Here is a 19,788-nt window from a genome sequence, read left to right on the forward strand (position 1 = left end):
CAACATACAATGTCTATAACCATTTTTGTAAACTGTAAACAGGATAAAATAGTGCAAAGTTGTGTAAGAGTGCTGAGAATAAATATTGAATGGGTAAAAAAGTGACAAGTTACTTTATATACATGCAGTACGTGGTTATATACAGTATATACAACCTGATCAAATATACAGTAATGAATTACATGTAAACATGTTATTGCACATTTTGTATTTTAAACTAAAATATATATAATTTGTCAGTACAGTGGATATTACAGTGTTACAGGGTTATTGCACAGTGACACAGTGAGTTAATTGTCTATATTGCTCAGACTTGAACTAAGTCAAATTTGTATCTCCTTAAAGGATATTGTTCAAACATTTTTAGTGTTTTGTTGTTTTTCTTATACAATATTATTCAAACATTAATATTTTTGTGTACTTAAATAAAGCACTTATGTCACAACTTTTTCTATTTTCTATTTATATTTATTTCGGTCTTTAGATGCTTAAGAGGACTCTTTGACTCTCCCTTCCCATATTCAAACAGCTTTATTGATGGGCATGGTACTAGCAAAAAAAAAAAAACACAAACAAAACAAAACTTATTCTCAAAGACTGGAAGACACCAGCTCCACCGTACTTTAGAAACTGGTGCATGAATTTGCTTTGGTTATCCACATGTAAAAACTGCGATTTAAAAATTGAAAAGGTCTACATAAATGGGAAGAATCTTGGGGTCCCTTTTTGCAATATCTGGACTCAATTTGACTGTATTTTATGTATTTATAGATTGGGCATTTTTTCTTTTTTAATATTCCTATTTTTGTTGGGCTGTAATTAATAGTCGCTTATGGATGATTTTAAAAAAGTCAAAAAGGTTGGAAACCACTGGTTTAATCTTCAACAATGTGTTGTATTTTAAAAGCCCTTTATATTATCCATTGTGTCAAATCTTCATCTGAAAAGTAACTAAAGCTGTCAGATAAATGTAGTGGAGTAGAAAGTACGATATTTCCCTCTGAAAATGAAGTGGAGTGGAAGTATAAAGTAGCATAAAATAGAAATACTCAAGTAAAGTATAAATACGGTCAGGGTACTAAAGTATAATACCTCAAAATTGTCCTTAAGTATAGTACTTGAGTAAATGTACTTCTTTACTTTCTGCCTGCCGTGAAGTTTGAGTTGAGCCACTCAGCGCTCCGTCTCATTTTGATGACGTTTACATTTCTATTTACTGAGGAACTGCTGGTTTCCTAGAAGCGATTTCTTAATCTAAAACATACATTGACCCCCCTCGTCAAACAGGTACGACAGCACTCTTTATGATTTGTATTCATGACTTAGACAGATGAGACAGGAGATTCTGGTAAGAGTTTCTGAAATGAGTGTGGAAATGGAGCCGTGGTGACAGCTTAGCTAACTTGCTAACTAGCCCAGTGCTGCTAGATAACCCTGCTAGCTGACTAGCGTCGACAAGAAACCCCGGCCTTACCTGCTGAATTGCTTAACAGGTGACATGACACTGTCGAAATAAGACAGCTCCATGAAGTATCACGAGTTGCTGAACTGATAAACAACATCGTAACGGTGAGATCTTAGCAGCAGTTTAAAAGAAAGGTTCACAAATTTCTCAAGTGTGTCTTAAAACAACAGTCAGGTGCTCACATGAACACTGAGAGGGGTTTTCCTCGCTGTAATCATTCCTCATGTTTATACTGGCCATTAAAAGTGCTTTCCATGTAAGTGATGTGGGCCAAATCCAGTCATTTTGTGCAAAAAATGCATTTAAAAGTTTATCTTAGGCTTATATGAGGCTTAAGCAGTCTGAGTTAGTCACATCAACTGGATATCTGCCACTTTTACAGTCTTTTAGCATCAAATTTCCTCTTTTTGTTTCCCTGTTGAGCTGCAGTGGAGGTATAGTAACAATAAGAGGGACTTTGGCACTAAAAAGACACTTGATTTGACTATCTGAAGATTTATATTAGCTTCGGATAAACTTTTAAATACATTTTTTCACAGAAGGAGGCTTGTGGATTATGAAGGGATCTTCTAATAGCCAGTATGAACAGGGGGAATGATTACAACAAGAAAAACCTATTTCAATGTTCATTTGGGCACCTGACTGTTGTTTTAAGACAGACTTGAAAAATTGTGAACCCGTCCTTTAAATGAAGTACAATCGCTCTATTAAAGCATTACTAAAGAATAGTAGACCTGGGACTAAAAGGTCACATTCATGTGCGTTCTGGGAAACAAGAGAGTAGACAAGCTGGCTAAACAAAAAGGGAAACATCAAAGTCAGAATTGAAGAGTTGAAACCGTATTTCCATCCAATTAAGGTGAGAAGTAGGTGAAGAGATAGTAACGAGGATGTAATAAAGAGCAGATTGAAAATTGGACACCGTAATCTAAATAGCACACTTAACATTATTTGGACAACAGTAGAGCATGCCTTTATAACATGCAGAAAATATGAGGTAAAAAGAAGAGAAATGTTTTCAGGATTGCAGAGATAAGGAATAAAATGCACTCTACAGTGGTGAGGGGACAATTTTTAAGGACAGCTGGACTGATTAAATGACTGAAGGACCTGAGCAATGAGGGGAATTAAACTCAGAGGGAGGCAGTAATGCAACATCAAGGTCGACATCTGCTGGAAAACTCCAAAGGAGAAGAGGAAGATTGCCAACTGACCCTAAAGTACCTTCTCCATAAAATACTGACTTTAAACAACTCCCCATACAGAAAAAAGATAATTACATGTGTTAACTGTAGGGCACATTTTGATGTAAAGTAGGGATTTAATTTGGTTTGTGGTGGCCTAGAGACATGTTTAATTTGAATGAAGTGATGATACTACGTGCGATCAGGGAGCTCTGCATTGTATTGTATTATAAGAGTTAGGTCATGATAATATTGGGACAATGATTTCATGTGTACTGTATGTGGAAATATACTGTATATACTCACTAATCCCTTACTTGGTTACTCTTCTGTTTCGTTTCATTTCTGTTTATTTGTTGTGTCCTCATGGCTCTTTAAGGCTGGGATCTTGGATGGAGTGAGTGTTGAGCCCCAGTGAGATGACTGACCAGGGCAACAACAACCAGAACATCTCCTGCAACCCCTTTGCTGCCCTCTTCGGCTCACTGGCTGATGCCAAACAGTTTGCATCAGGCCAGAAACCAGCACAAGTGTCTGCTGAACCACCATGTGAGTAGAGAAGTCAGAGCTGCTGCAGTCCTCAAATAACAACTATAGCCAGTACTTGTATGGATTAACTGCAGTTCACACTAAATACATACACAACATAATCTCATCTTTTGTTTTTAGTCATTATAAGTCATACTAAAATCTGGATGAAATTTATCCGCATGGTTCCATACTTACTTTCTGCGTCTCATATTGCAGTGGAGGACTCAGGAGAGAGCCAGTCAGAGTCAGAAAACTCTGTGTCAGACAGTGTTGATGACAATGACGACTCTGTGGCAGAGATCAGCCGCTCCTTCCGATCCCGGCAGGAGCTGTGTGAACAGCTCAATGTCAATCACATGATCCAGCGTATATTTCTCATCACCCTGGACAACAGTAAGTAAAAGGAGACTTTGATAACGTATACCCCCTTTCATGTAGCAGAGGTGCGTAGGATGCAGGTCTATTGAATATGTGTTGGATCCACCTGATAAGACAGCTGCCATTGATCGCTGTTATCAGAGATTCCAGTCTGTAGTATAATTTTAACCACTTTACTTATAAACCAGAGAATTACACATTACACCCCATTCAGATACAGTCTGAATGGGGTGTAATGTGTAATTGGACGGCACAGATGCAATATCTAAAATTCTGCAACATCTAGTATAGTTATTGTAGCCATAGGTTCACAGTAAAACACTAGCAATCCTTTCTTCAGTGACCTGTGTTCACCCTCATATCAAAGATGATCAGTATGTAAAAGCCTGGGTGTGAGAGGTGGGTGTAGATCCAGGTCAGATAATCCACGTTGCCTTTTAAAACTCCAGCAAACCGTCTCCCCAGGTCCTTGCACCGATGTGAATGAGACGTTAAACGGACAGCTAAGTGCTTGATGATGTAACTGTGTGTATCCTAAATAGCTGCAGAGTGTGTTCTGTTGCTCTCAGTGGTATCGTTGGATGATGATAGCCATCTTGAATGTCAAATTTAAAGTTTCCAGTTAGTAACAGATGACTCATCATCCCCCTCACACATACTTCACACACTGTGAAATCTCTACTGGTTCTCTCCACCACTGAGACTGCTTAGGATGAGTCATCATTTTCAGGAAATGCAGTCAAAAAGACCCCCCTCCCCCCTCCCCTATTTACACATAGAGCCCCTAAACAAATCCCTCAGCCACCTCATTCTGAAATAAACCAGAGCAAATTCTTGCTGTGCATTTAATCCTCCTGTGTCTTATTTATTCAGATGTTGAGCTGTTGATTTATTCCTTAAATACAATTAATCCAGTGTTCATGGTTTGGTTTAAGCTTGTGCGTTGTTATATGTAACATTATTTTAACTCTTTTTGTTTAATACATCCTGGTTTTGTTCTCTTACCTAGGTGACCCCAGTCTGAGAGGAGGTAATGGGATCCCTCCTCGCTGTGTGTACTTGGAGGAGATGGCTGCAGATCTAGATGGACAGGACTGGCTGGACATGGACAACATAGAGCAGGTCTGATGTCATCACTATTTATGTCAGCGCTCCTTTCTTCTGTCTTGTTTCATTCCTCTCAACAAAGCACTAAACGTTTTGTACAATCAGTGAAGAAAATGCAACCTGTAAGCAATGCCAAGGGCATTCTTTAGGCACAAAATAAGGCTGAGATTAAGTTGTAATCTGTGATGTTTTTACTCTTTCATCCAGGCGCTTTTTAACCGTCTGCTGCTGTTAGAGCCAGGAAACCACCTCATCTACATGACGTCATGCAGCGCTGTGAACCTGTCTGCTGACCGTGACGCTGGAGAGAAATGTGCCATCCCTTACCTTTTCGCCTGCTACCAAAGGGCAAAGGAAGAGGTGAAAGTTTTTTCTACATGACTGTAATTGAAGAATTTGAGCGTAACTATTTTCTAAAAGGTTTTTCAGAGATTGCCCTCAGTTATAGTCTATTCTTAGTCATTGGACTGTAAAAATGACCCATGCTCTTCTATAATTCAGTGGCCTCTTGACTGTCTGTGCACCAGGTGACGAAAGTACCAGAGAAGTTACTGTCGTTTGCTGTTCGCTGTAAGAACCTGACAGTTTCAAACACACAGACGGTACTGCTCACCCCAGAGATCTACATCAGCCAGAATGTCTACGAACAGCTTCTGGACCTGCTGCTGGAAGCTTTCAGTGGAGCACGTAGGTTTTTGATTGAGCCAAAAGTGTCCAAATGTGTTCTCTTTTTTTTTTTCCTCTCATTCTATGTTTGTCTGCACTTGTTTTGTCTGTTGTCTTTCGTGAAGCTTTGCCTCTAATTTTTTTCCAATTCTCTGCATTTCAGAGCCAGAAGAGGTGATTGAGTTTGTGGAGGAGGTCATTGCTGGCCTGTTCACTGATCAGGAGGTCCGTACTTTTGAGGAGGTGATAGTACCGGTGTTTGATATCTTCCAGGGGCGCATCAAGGATTTGGATCTGTGCCAACCTCTCCTCTACTCCTACCTAGATGTTCTCCTCTATTTCAGCCACAATAAAGACATTGCGAAGGTCAGGAGACACACAGAGACATTTTGTTTGCTGATTGTAACATAAAGTATCTGCTGTGACAACAACAGTTTTGGTTTTTCTAGGTGTTGGTGGAACACATTCAACCCAAAGATCCAGCTAATGGTTTGCAGTACCAGAAAAGCCTTTTAGGGGCAGTTTTAAGTATCTCTTGCTTATTGAAAACCCCTGGTGTGGTGGAGGGTCATGGCTACTTCCTGAACCCCTCCCGCTCCAGCGCTCAGGAGACAAAGGTCCAGGAGGCCAACATCCACCAGGTGAGCAGATTCTGTTAAGTTTGAGGTTGTGAGTGAAGTCACCTTGATTGTCAAAGCAAAGTAAGAGGGCTAATGATCTTTACCCTCCTTGTGTTGCAGTTTATGGGCCAGTTTCATGAGAAGCTGCACCAGATCTTGAAAAACTTGCTCCAGCGGTCTGGTGAGACACGCCACCTGCTCCTCTCATGGTTGGGCAGCTGTCTGCAGGCTAACGCCGGCCGAGCCAAAATATGGGCCAATCAGATGCCTGAGATCTTCTTCCAGATGTACGCCTCAGATGCGTTCTTCTTAAATTTGGGTGCAGCACTTCTGAAGCTGTGCCAGCCCTTCTGCAGGCCACGTTCGCCCAAACTGCTCACCTTCAACCCCTCCTACTGCGCACTCAAAGAGCTGAGCGAAGAAGAGAGGCGCAATCGCAATGTGCATGCAAGAGGTTAATATATACAGTATTAATGTGGCAGCTGTGGGATTTGTTTTGTTTTTAAAAGTGGGTTTATAGTGTTTTTCTACAGCTGTTTTATTAAATAAATTTTTCCAAAAATGTACATTAAATGTCACAACTGAATGATCACCTATATCATGCACCAGGTCTCGACAAGGAAACCTGCCTGATCCCTGTGCCCCCTCAGCAGCCGGTGGAGTCTGCACAGTCTTACAGCCTGCTGACTGAAAACCTCATACTCACACAACTCACCCTGCATCTCGGCTTCCACAGGTGCACATAACCAGTCAAACAATGTATCTTCCATATAGAGGTTTAAGAGAATACCAAGAGTTTCCTCAAATAAAGCCTTCACAGTTCCATAGATCCCACAACAACGTATGTTCCTCATGTTTGCGCCATATGTCGGCATTAACCTATGCTGTCTTGTTCTGTTTGTGTCCACGCACCTGTGTGCATGCATAATGTGCATGTGCAGACTCCACGAGCAGATGGTGAAGATGAACCAGTCTCTCCATCGGCTCCAGGTGACATGGCAGGAGGCCCAGCGAACAGGCAACCCAATGTCGGAGCAGCTCCTGGAGCAGTTTGAGCGTCTGATGATTGTTTATCTGTCAACCAAAGCTGCCACCACGCAGCCTGCCATGCTGCAATGCTGCCTTAACCTCCAAGCTTCCACTGCTGCTCTGCTGGTTCAGCTTGGTGTGGGAAACCAGGGGCCTGAACATGTAGCACTCAGTTTCCCCCTGCCCTCTCTACAGAGTACTATGCTCTGCTATGTACCAGGTACGTCGCATTTTCCACTTCTCTACAAATACAGTGGAATAGAAAACTTAAATTTGAGCCTCTGCACAGTGGATACTGCAAAATGTTGTGAAATTACTACATGTGATGTAAGGTAGTGATTTTCAATTATTTTTCATATTTCTCAACGTCATAGTTATGAGTTAAGTGTGTTTTTTTCAGAATTCTTTGCAGAGAATTTGGGAGATTTTTTCATCTTCCTGCGTCGATTTGCTGACGACATTTTGGAGACTTCTTCTGAAAGTCTGGAGCAGATTCTTAACTTCATCACTGTCTTCATGGGTAACGTAGAGAGGTACGTGATTTAATCTGTCATGTCATTTAAGCTGTCATGATTATAGTCTGGTGTCAGGTGACCTGAAAGGAAGAATTGTGATCCCAATAGGGTTTGAATAGTGCATTGCTCCAAACCCTCCTTTCCTGCGTCCCCCAACAGGATGAAGAACCCACATTTAAGAGCAAAGCTGGCAGAGGTTTTAGAAGCAGTGATGCCCCACATGGAGCCCGTGGCTCCGGGTGCTGCTCAGCCAATCGTGTTCCAGCGAGAGAGAGTCTTCTGCTCCTACAGACACGCACCTCAGCTGGCCGAGGCCCTCATCACTGTGTTTGTAGACATTGAATTCACAGGTGAAGCACATATTTGTTTTCCTTGTAAGTTTTGAATTGGAATGTGAAGGATTTTATCTTTTATCTTTGTATTAAAGGTACAAGTCTTTTTTTCGAATCAGGTGAAACTGTTAAGATGCTGGATTGTGTGTGCGCACCTGTGTGTATTCTGGAGATGAAGATAAGGGGAGAAGCTCGAAGAAGTGAAAACAAAAGCATAGTAGCAGTGATAATCATTTGACTTTGTTTAGTTTTGCTCTTGTTTTTTCTTCAGGTGATCCTCATCAGTTTGAACAGAAGTTCAACTACAGAAGACCCATGTATCCCATCCTCAAGTACATGTGGGGCAAAGAGAACTATAGAGAGAGTATCAAGGTATTAAGAACTGAGTATCTTTGACATTCTTCATCCTATTAAACTGTTTTCTCAGTAGCTAGAAACAAACTCCTTCAGCCCCTTTCACGAAAAATGCTCTTACGTAAAAAATCATTCACCGCTGTAGGCATAATAAGAAATTGATAAATGTGTGTTCAGACTTCATACTGTTGATTTACTGTATAATGATGTTGGTATTAGACGAGCACTGGCAAGATGGCAACATAGGAAGAATATAGATATGATGTCAATATTTTCTTTAGGTTGTACATAAAAATCTTGCTGGGCTCTGAAGTGTATTTTGGAGTTTATGATTAGGCAACTTCATCAATAACTGACGTTGATTTTTAGTGACGGAGCAGAAAATAAGCTTTTCCAGAAGGCCTTCATTTTTCCTCACTCTCTCACTCGTCTCATCTGTTATTTTCTGGTTAGAGTTGAGTAGTAGTGAGGAAAGGTGAAGGAGTAAATAATCTGTTGCCTTTGATTTACTGATAAAGTGTTCAGGATGTTTCCTCATATACAGTAGCTTTCTAAAAGACAATAAAGGAATGAGTGGGAGCAAGGTGTACATGGTTTACTTCTAAGTGATTTTATGTATACGTAATGTATTACCAGTCAAAGGTTTGGACACACCTTCCCATTCCCTTGAATGAGAAAGTATGTCCAACCTTTTGACTGGTACCGTATATATATATAGGCGAACTGTATTTTATTAAGTTGATTGATCTTAATATGTTTTTCATTTTGTTGAACTTCTGTGTTTCAGCATTTGGCAGACTATGCATCTGACAATCTGGAGGCCATGAACCCCCCTCTGTTCCTCAGGTTCCTCAACTTACTGATGAACGATGCCATCTACTTACTGGATGAGGCTATTCAGGTGAGACTGTGATGCATTTTGTTCACAACCTTCTATACATGCAAAATGTATATACCATCATAACATATACCATGTTTCCACATCTGTTAAATACATAGTAAAATTATTAATTTCATTTAATTTATTATCTTAGCAGTTTTTGTGTAAGATTCACCATTTTTCATGAGCTCAGTTTAGAAAAATGAAATTCATATGTGTGTCGACTTTTTTTTGTAGTACCTGAGTAAAATCAAGGTTCTGCAGCTGGAGCGGGATCGAGGGGAGTGGGACGGTCTGGCCCCTGATGCCCGGAGAGAGAAGGAGTCAAGCCTGCAGATGTTTGGACAGCTGGGCCGCTTCCACAATATCATGTCCAACGAGACCATTGGCACACTGGCCTTCCTCACCTCAGGTCAGGCAGATTTGATTCTTCATATTGATGAATCCATTCAAAGTTTGTCTTCATCTGCCTCATGTTTTTTTTTTCTTAAACCATTTTCCTCGTTTCCAGAGATCAAGGGGATCTTTGTGCACCCCTTCCTGGCTGAGAGGATCATCTCCATGCTTAACTACTTCCTGCAGCACCTGGTGGGTCCTAAGATGGGTGCCCTTAAAGTCAAGGACTTCAGTGAATTTGACTTCAAGCCCCAGCAGCTTGTTTCTGATATCTGCACCATCTACCTGAACCTGGGGTATGTTGTGAACACACTTCTTTTACATCCTAAATAGATGATATAATTGGAAACAAAGGACAATAAACTTCAAAATAAACATTTAGCAGTATGTGTTGATATTTTCTTCTTTTAATTTTGTTCTTTTATTGAGGCCATATTCTCTGGAGAAGAAATACAGTGGCACACTGCTGAGTACAAACACTATTTTTGGTTTCCAAATTTAAAAAAGTGTTTTTGTCTTTGGCAGAGATGAGGAGAATTTCTGTGCCACAGTCCCAAAGGATGGACGATCGTATTCTCCTACCCTCTTCTCCCAGACAGTTAGGGTACTAAAGAAGATCAACAAACCTGGGGACATGATTGTGGGTTTTGGACTCCTTGCTGATAAAATAAAGGTATCATTTGACATATGTTTGTCAGAGATAATCCTGGAATTCATGTTGAGTTTTTACAAACCTTATGAATCTATGCAGTGGTCACTGTGGTGTATGCGGCAGGAAATTCTTCAAACGTTGGACGTCATTCTGTCTCTGCTTTAGTCCCATGCAGACAGACAGCAGCAAGAAGAGGAGACTTATTCAGATGCCCCAGATGAGTTCTTAGACCCCATCATGTCAACCTTGATGCTTGATCCTGTTCTTCTCCCATCCTCCAATGTCACAGTTGACCGCTCAACTATAGCCAGGCATCTCCTCAGGTTTGTTACTTCCGACAAAGCACTGAAATTCTCTCAAGGTGATATCTACAAGGCATTGTTACCCATTTGATTTTTATTGTCTTTTCTTTGTTCTATCATCTGATTAGTTGCTAAGGGCTTTATGTATATGTATAAAGCTGGTGTGCAGGAGTCAAATAAGGAACCACTTATTGATTTCTGTCCTCCTTTCAGCGACCAGACAGACCCATTCAACCGCAGTCCCCTAACCATGGATCAGATCAGGCCAAATGAGGAACTCAAACAGCAGATCTTGCAGTGGCTGGATAAGCATAAGCAGGAGAGCCTGCAGATGGGACCTAGTGGCTAGCCTCGATCCCTCGCTGTGATAAACAATGACTGCACCCCCGTTTTCTCTCCCGGCCCACGTCTAGTGTGCTCCTCTCTGCTTCTCAGCTAATCCATGGTGTGCTTGCCTCTGTGGATTTCTTCTGACTCCTCCGGTCCGACTAACATTGCATTAGCCTTTCATGCAGCCTTCATGCTCAGTGGATTATCTCTGTGACAACAGTCCAGGCAAACTGTAGCCCACCGGCTGGTGACAAGTTCAATATACACACACACACAGTAGCTGTTTGACTCCCATAATGCCCTATGGTAAACATTAGTAGGGCAACACAACCTCTGGTTCCTCTCTCTCTCTCTCTCTCTCTGAATACTGTGTATTAATTAGTTATCATCACATTCAGAACTGTGGCCAGGAGTATCTGTTCAACAGGACTTGTTGAATGTACTATATGAACTTGTGACTTACCTGCTGGCGCTAACAAGATTTTATACTGCGAGGTAAGTATTTTTGGGAACTCAGATGGCAGAACAAAGATGAAACTGTTAATGATTTGACCATAATTTCACCTACAGTAAGAATACGTGATACACTGCCTTTTTATGTTTTTGAACACCCTATATTTTAGCACTTTTGGCTGAAACTCAAGCAGCATGCTCATTGTAAATAAAATTAGAAATTAAATGTGAGGCATAGATAAAACTGGATTAAAATGTGTGTGGCTCTTATTTTATTGGCAAAGATATAGATTTGCTCTCCTGTGGCACAACTCTGCACATTTGTCTTGGAACTGTCTGTATATTTTATAGGCTTAATAAGGGTGATTTCTTTTAAGTGCAACTGTCTTTAATTAAGCACCAATTAAAGATCTTGTTAGGATATGAGAGCTCACTAATTAATAGATCATTAAATGAAAGGTTGAAAGGACACTGTTGCTTATACTGAAATGCAGAGTGGAAGTGCAAGAGCTGCTCACAGCTGTTAGAAATTTAAATTAATTGCTCCAATGACATCTTGGACAACAAACAAGCAAAATAAATCTTTGGAAAAACTTTTTTTCCTCACATATTGTTTTTAAATTGGCAGTAGTACTCCAACGTGGCAGTCGTCAGTTGCCTTATTATCACTTCTTAGTAGTGCAAGGCAGTAAAGGTAAATATATATATATATATATATGTATATATATATATATATACATATATATGTATGTCTATACTGAGTAACCAAAATGTCTTCCTGTGAACACTAGAACATGGTTTGTAAGTATAAATTTAGGTATTACTCTTGAGAAATAAAAGTGTCTTACAAAGAAACTACCACTTAATGTATTTTAGCACTGCAGCTTTCAGTATCAGAAGGCATGATGTCATTCATGACATGTTGAACACCACTGGCTGTTACTGGTCTTTGCTTCTGATTTTTAAACTGGAAAATCATTACATCTATTCCATGTATGGTCTTAATTTTAAGGTTAAATTTCTTGATTGAACCACAAAATGCCAAAATATGGAGTGTTCAATGATCTTTGGCAGTGTGTATAATAGTCATCATTCCCCTTTACGTCATTAACATTTATGTGATTAACTGATGTAACCCCGATATAGCGTTTTGAAAGGATTTTTTGTTGTGTGCAAGCGTAGTGTTTCAACATGGGCAAACAGCTGATCAATAGAATCGGTGCCTAAAACCACGAGCCTTGCAGTAATGTCAGCCAATGAGGGTCTGACTTGTTTCATACAGTTGAGACGTTACTATTAGTTTGTTGCTTTGAGGCATATAGAGAGCTGCGGGTAGAATATTAAAGAAAGATGGTGAGAAAAAGATCACTTGTTTTTGAGAAGCTTTTTTCAATTAAAGAGTTTTAATTCAAAATCAAATGTATAAAATGGCAAAATGTGAGAGAAAGATTATGTGTTTGTTGGCATGCCCTCATACTGTATGTTGAATATCTACCACCTGGATGATTACATGGGTTAAATTATAATGCAATATTTTTGTTTTAATTATCATTATAAAATGTTTATTTTGGATGTACAGTATGATTAAGAAATAAAACAAATGTGCGTTATATAAGACACTGTTATATTCTTATTCAGGAATATGATAGCAGAGTGTTTTCTTTACCAGTATACGATATCAGTCATTTGAAATAGATCATTAAATTTAGATACTTTACCAATACACTAACTGATATTTGTGAATGATGTATATTGAATCATGAGGCTATGGTAAATATTAAATCTTACACTATGAATATTTTACTTTTAAGTAATATAAACAGTCTCAGATGTCTTTGGGTAGCATGTATCTGTCTCCGTTTGGAAGGTTTTTTAACTCTTAAGTCTCTTCCAAACAACTTGTACAGGAGCTAGGGATGTGCCCGAATACATATACATTATTTGGCAAAGCACAAATAGTGGGTTTTTTATGAATAGTTGTTTCATACAAATATTTTAAGAATTACTTGTTTTCGGGAAGAAAAAAAAACATATTAAATACCAGCGCGCAGGTCAGTTACATCGCTATCTCAGTTTCTCTCCTCTGCTGCTCTGTTACGTCTATCAGCAGGTCTCAACGAGGGGAGTCACATCCACCTGCTACATGATGCACATTTCCTAATTTGGACATCACTCCTGGAGTTGGGGATGTCCCCCAGAGATAAAGCTGAGCTACTGACACACGCAAAGTGCTCCCAACAGACTCTCCATAACCTGTTGTTTCCCTTCTCCTTTCCACAAAGTAAAAATAAAGCAGTAAATGAAAAGTGCAAAGCAAGAACTGCCTTTGAAGTTCTTCCCTACATGTGACACGTTTTGCTGTCTCCGTGTTATTGGTGTATAAATAGGCAGAGGTCTGTCTGTAATGAGGTGATGAGTAAAGTTCTAACTCAGTAGTCAGCGCAGTTGTCTGTGATCTGGGAGACTCCAGTTCGAGACCTGATGTGGGGACCTCCTTTGTAAGGTAGTTTATTCATGAACACTTATTGTAACACTTTAATTTTCTAAAATTAAAAGTGTAATAAAAACAAAAACTGGATATTTAAGCCTCTTTCCTCTTTTATTCAAATACAAATACAAATACTTTTGCTGCCTCAACAAATACAGATACAAATAAAAATACTGGGCTCTCTGCACATCCCTAACAGGAGCAATGTCTTTATGTAAAACTATGACCCCATGACTTGGGGATTAGCATAATGTCCTCTTCATTGTGCATAAGATGCTCCTGGTTGTAACTTTTACATCCAGTTGACATCATAAACTTAAACATTTATTATAAAAAATAGCTGTTTTTGTTCATGAGTATTGATAGACTGCCCCAAGATATAGGAACTTCCAAGTTTGTTACTGGATTGTGTAGTTTTCATCTTTATATATACTACCACCAAAGTATATGCAATATACTTTGGTGGTAGTTCAAGTTCAAATTGTTCACTTGCCCACATTGAGTTATTTGGTTTGGGTTTAAGCACACACAGTAGTTTCTAGGTAAAAATATAAACATGTTAAGTTGACAAAACTACATTGTTCTCAAAGGCAACTTGCTATAGTTTGTCTTTCACTGTAAAGGTATTTATCAAACTGTTCTTTCAAATAAGCTTCTCTATTCTGTAATAGAGGCTCAATTTTCTCTCTGAGATTTAGTGGTGTTTATTTTGAAAAAATACGTATTATCTATAACTATATCTATATTAGGTTGTAAGTTGTATTTTGGCTGATACTATATTTGTAATGAAACTTAAAGATTCTGAAAGCATATTAGGGCTGCCAATCTAAATGAAGGACATCTTTGTAAATTAATAATGCGTATTATTAAATCCATATGTTTTACAGGTGATGAAGATCCCTGATGATAGTGTCCAGGAGCAAAGATTTCAAGGTGGAAAAAACATTTCTTATGCTATAGTATAATAAATTAGTAAGGGACCTTTGCAATATCAATCCACCTGCAACATTTCCACCCACCAGATTTATCTACTTTAACTTAATTAATTGCCAAACATAAGTTGTATTTATAATTCTCTGTTAATTAATCAATTACATGCATGTGAAATAACTCCATATGGTGCTTCTCTTCCAATGAGCCATCAGTCCAATGATGCATCTTCCCAAAACAGAGATGGGTGTGCACAAGCACACAAGAGCAATAAGAAGTGTCTTTAGATAGACAGAATATGGTCAAAAATCTTGAAGAAAGATTTTTTTTGCAGAGACAGTTCTTTTTTTCCAATCTCTTTTATACTCAAAACAAGACTTAATATTGGGTGTTTGGGTATTCAGGCATGGTGGTAATTCATGGGTCTAGTATGCTAATGGAGCTGCTCTTATCTGTTTGATATGCATGTGTGGAGCTGAAAAAAATCACCACAACTCTATTTGTGCAGCAGGTGTTATTGAAATAATAATTTCACTTGTTAAATGTCATAGCAAGTGGAGGTGGTGGAGCAGAGTAATATCCTTCATTGGGTGGAGAATGCATTGCTATTCCCTCCTGCCATAACACATATTCTAATACAGATAACTATCGCAGCCTCCTGTTAGTAGATTGTCTGTTGTCTCGGTTTGGCTGCAGTTAATAAAAGGCTTCTTATCTTCCTGTTTCAATAAACCACAGTGAAAGCTAACGGTCTTGCTCTTCCTTGCGATTCAAGTGCGACGCTTCTTTCCCGGGCAAAGCCCCTGAACCTGATTTGGATTAAGCCATGCAGAGTCTGAATAGGGCCGCTGAGAAAATGCATTGTCGGGGTTTCTTCAGTTCCGCCCCGCAACATGCATAACGACGTGTCGGCCAGTGAGAGTGCAGGCTGCGCTGGAGGTTGTTTATGTGAAGTGCTGGGTTAGGGTTCCGCCCACCGAGGTATCTCTGATCGCAGGGCAGACAGGCAGAGTGTAAAATGGCGCACAGCTGTCGGTGGCGGTTCCCCGCTCGGCCCGGAGGGAGCAGCAACTCCGGTACCGGGAGGAGAGCGGGCCGAATCAGGGTTACTGCCTCTCTGCGGAATGTTTCGGGAGCCCACCCCAACGCAGCCGGGCTCGGACCCGGGTTTGATGCTGCACTACAGGTCTCTTCGGCTATCGGGAGCAACCTGCAGAAATTTCGGGATGTTTTGGGGGAATCGAGTGACTCGAGCAGCGGGGAGGTAAGCACAGGACAGGGGCAGGAGCAGCCCCGGCGGTCACCCGGGAGCATCGGTCAGACAGCTGCGGGGACACGGTGCATCTGGGGGAGCCCGTTTCTTCCGAGCTAACGGTTACTCTCTCTCTGCCCAAACGTTGACCATCTTTTCCCTCTTCCTAACGTTAAGTGAGGCTGTGAGAAAACTTGTCATTGCCAGGATGCTCTGTTAACTTTGAGTTGGGCTGCTGTGGCCTTAAACTCCACACTTTTAATGCTCTTACAACATTTAACTTTAGCTAGAAAAACAAAACAAACGGTTATCAGATGTATGGTCTCAACGGCTCTTACTGGAAAGTTTTCCTCACCTTTTACTGGAGTGTGACTGAGGACAGGCTACATCCACACAGTTGGGATGAACTGGTGCTAACGTCTGTGTGCTAGCCCCGACCAAAACACTGCAGGGATCTCCTTGGTTTCATCCTTTAAATTAAATATACATATCAGTTAACACATTGAACATTTGCTGGCACATTTGGTGACTAACTCACAGTGTAACTAAGCCGTTACAACTGGTTTACTAGTTAGCTACTTGACATTAGCTTTGATGGGAAGCGTTCACGGCTGGACATGTCGCCTTCAAATGCATGTACATTAACACACAGTAAAAGTTATCGTCCTGTATTAGCGTTATTACGCGTATTTCCGGCAGTAAAACTGCATTTAAATATCTTGTGTCTGTTATAAACATATATATAAAACGATGTTTCCTCAGGGTGCAATAGCTTGGGGGGCTTCAACATAGCGTGTAAATGTGTTTGAAAACAAGACATGTCAACTTGAAGGAGGCGAGAGCACACAATTGTGGTTTGTAAGTAGCTAACGTGAACTCAGCTAGTTTATTATTTACTTTACTTGCTTCCACATTTCTATCAATAGTATATGAGCTCAGGGGCTGGCTGTTTGCAGTGAGGTGTCAACCCCTTGCAGCCAAAGCTTGGCTAACATAGCTGGTTGGTTAGCTCGCAGGCTAGCTGTCTACATCTCAGAGCTAAAACTACACCATTATTATCCTCTCGTAAGCGATGTTAAAGTTGCAGGTTTGCTCGGGAGCTTGCCGTGTTTACCCCTGGCTAGCATATAGCTATGCAGCGGGGTTAAGCATATTAGCTAAAGTTGGCGGAGCTCACACATACAACTAAATAATTTTGCTGTTTGGTGTTAAAGCTAGGACAGCTACCATGCTACGCACTACGCCACGCTAGCCATCGGGGCTATTGCTGATGCATAGGAAAATGGGAGGTGGACATGTTTTCCCCTTCTCTGCACAGCCAGTGCGTAGCTAGTACCAAAAAATAATACGGGGGGTTTTTTAATGCTTGAGCTCGAACGCAGAGCCACACACTCAAAATGTCTCTCTTCGGTGTTTAAATGCTATTGCGAGTATGTCGACGTGTTTTTTATGATCAGAAAGGAGACATGCTAGTGACAGTGCGCATGCAGGGCTGGCTACAATAACAACGAGCCCCTTCTTGACGGGCCGTGTGATGTGGGGGTGTGTTCGCCTTAGCGAACTACCATCTTCCTTCTCCATGATGAGCAGCATGCGTTCATTGCAGTGGGAGTACACTGTGTGGTGATGTTTACCAGCAGCCCCAGTGCTTCTAGTCTGACGCTTATTTAGTTGACGCACAGCAGTATTTACATACATACTGGTTAGACATGTAACTATGTTTTTATCTTGAATTTGATTTTTTTTTTCATGTTATTGAATCATGTTTTGGAGATTATAATAGCTGTTTTCATAGTGTAGCAGTCAGACTTTGTACAGTATTGGAAGATATTTCAGTCACTACTTTAGCAATATCCACCTGACTGAGCTTTAATTGAATACCTTTTTGATAATGTCTTTGCATTTTCTGAATATATATCTAAAGCATGGGATGGAAGGAGAAGAATAAAATGATAGATAAATCCCTCATACTCTGTTCTATATGGATTGCAGACTGTTGGTTTATGACCTGGTTCAACAGTGTTTGGCACTAAGGGATGCATGGATGCATATGTAGATTTTGTTATGTATGGATGTGTGTAATGTGTCTTGTGCTTATGGGGCTGTGACTGTGTATTTGTTGTTTTCATGTGTGGGTTATTTCCTAGAGCGTGATTTGTAGGAGGGTTATGTTTATGTTTGGTTTGTTGTTGGTCAATGTGTCTGAATGATTCCATGAGGGATGGGTCAATAACCAGACATGAAAATAAAACTATTCATTCAATCCACTAATATACAGTGTACTATGCTCTTGCATAATAACATAATTGAACAGTCTATACTCAGCGAATAGTATATTATAGTAGTGGTTGTATCTCTAGTTTCTATTCTATTTTGATTTATTCTGTTTATTTTTTATATTTGAGTTAGTTTATTTAGTTATTGTATATAATTAAGCCTTTAATTGCATTTGTTTCTTTTACCTACCTCACTTTAATTTCTTCATGATATTATGGAGAAACATAGATTTTAATTTATATAACATCTTTGTGCGCTTTTTAAATTACTACAGTAGGAATCCCTCCAACCATTTACTCACACAGACTGACAATAATTGAGAGTATAGTACTATTTTGGATCTGTGTAGAAAGACCATTAAACCATTAACTAGGGACCATTAAATCCCTGTGGAAGATGCGGATACAGCAGGGTGATGTCATTGATTTTAAGTACATTTGTATTGTCAGTTGATGCTTTATGATGTTCTGGGGAAACAAACATGGTACTTGAAATATTTTTGTAATAAATAGTTTTGCGTTTCAATTGCTTTTTTAAGCTTTTTGAGTTCTTTCCACCCCTACTTTGAAACATGATGATGAGTGAACGTGTAGCAGTATTGGGGATGTGTAGAGACAGACCGGACTCCTGGTGGAGCTTGAAGCCTATGCAAGATGCAGACACAGTGTGTTGATTTCATTGGTTTTAAGTACATATATACTCCAATGTTTCTCCTAGGTTGACAGCTTTGGCCTGGTGGCCTGGTGGGGGTGGGGGTCCTTAGCAGCCACACATTTCTCCATTCTCTATTTCTCTGTTTAGCACATACTGTCAATGGTTTAGCATCGTCAGGTTAGGCTAACCCATTGGTGCTAACTTCAGGGCTAACCCCCTTCACTTTTCCAGCAGTTTGGGAAAGAACAGACAAGACTTTTCTTGGTCTTGAGAAGCCGCAGCATTTATTAACTGACAAACTGTAGCTTGTACTGTACATTTACTGCCAGATTTAAAATTTACCGCAACCCTTTTTCTCTGCTCCGATCGCATTTACCATCACTTTTCTGCAGCTCGCTCTCTCATTCCATGTTAACCACTCACTCACTTACCTATTGCCCTGTTCCTTAAAAGGAGATGCGCTACCAGGAGTTTCCCAGACAACGACACAGACATTGACTCATGTTTTGAAACAGCGCCGCTCAGAGGCTCCCAAACGTTATTGATTTCCAAATGAATGGGTATTTGGCTTTATTTTTGGCATTTAAAAAAAAAAAATCGTCTGGAGGGATCTCATTGTACAATTATAGGGGAAACCCTGTACTGAATCAAAGCTTTATGATATTCTGGACAAATATTAACTGTAGTTGAAATATCAACTTTGTGAGCAAATGGTTTTTTAAGTAACAAGAAGCTGCTCCTTCCCCTACTTCAGTGAAGGGTATAGCAGTATTTGGGATGTGTGGATCATTAAATCCCCATGGAACCTGGAGCCTATGGACGTTTGCGGACACAGCATGGTGATTTCATTGAGAAGCAGTGTAGAGCCTGTCTGGCCAGACTGGGGCAGGATTGTTCAGGCTCACCGCAGCCTGCTGAGCTCACAGGGCGACCCTGAACAGAGCGCCAGCCGGACACTTGGCCACCCCTCCTTCCTCCATCCAGGCAGAAAGA

At 40.2% G+C, this 19,788-nt stretch overlaps 2 protein-coding genes across 3 annotated transcripts in view; both read left to right on the forward strand.

Annotated features, from left to right (window-relative positions):
* Positions 1–1,169: 1,169 nt before the first annotated feature.
* ube4a (ubiquitination factor E4A (UFD2 homolog, yeast)) lies at positions 1,170–12,819 on the forward strand. Its single transcript, XM_042413886.1, has 20 exons — positions 1,170–1,287; positions 3,029–3,198; positions 3,397–3,573; positions 4,568–4,680; positions 4,873–5,025; positions 5,193–5,352; positions 5,495–5,697; positions 5,781–5,972; positions 6,072–6,405; positions 6,561–6,687; positions 6,893–7,200; positions 7,381–7,513; positions 7,655–7,845; positions 8,099–8,199; positions 8,969–9,082; positions 9,299–9,473; positions 9,573–9,753; positions 9,983–10,130; positions 10,275–10,432; positions 10,625–12,819. The coding sequence occupies exons 2-20, from the start codon at positions 3,069–3,071 to the stop codon at positions 10,758–10,760; spliced, it is 3,234 nt and encodes a 1,077-aa protein (XP_042269820.1). The 5' UTR covers positions 1,170–1,287; positions 3,029–3,068; the 3' UTR covers positions 10,761–12,819.
* Positions 12,820–14,955: 2,136 nt separating this feature from the next.
* Positions 14,956–19,788, forward strand: part of kmt2a (lysine (K)-specific methyltransferase 2A) — a 43,916-nt gene continuing 39,083 nt past the window's right edge. For both annotated transcript variants that reach the window (XM_042413315.1, XM_042413316.1), the window contains exon 1: positions 14,956–15,876. In XM_042413315.1, the coding sequence (XP_042269249.1) occupies positions 15,631–15,876 (246 nt within the window). In that variant the 5' untranslated portion in view covers positions 14,956–15,630. The remainder of the gene's footprint in view (positions 15,877–19,788) is intronic.

This window comes from Thunnus maccoyii, chromosome 6 (genome assembly GCF_910596095.1).
Source record: "Thunnus maccoyii chromosome 6, fThuMac1.1, whole genome shotgun sequence".
Taxonomy (NCBI): domain Eukaryota; kingdom Metazoa; phylum Chordata; class Actinopteri; order Scombriformes; family Scombridae; genus Thunnus; species Thunnus maccoyii.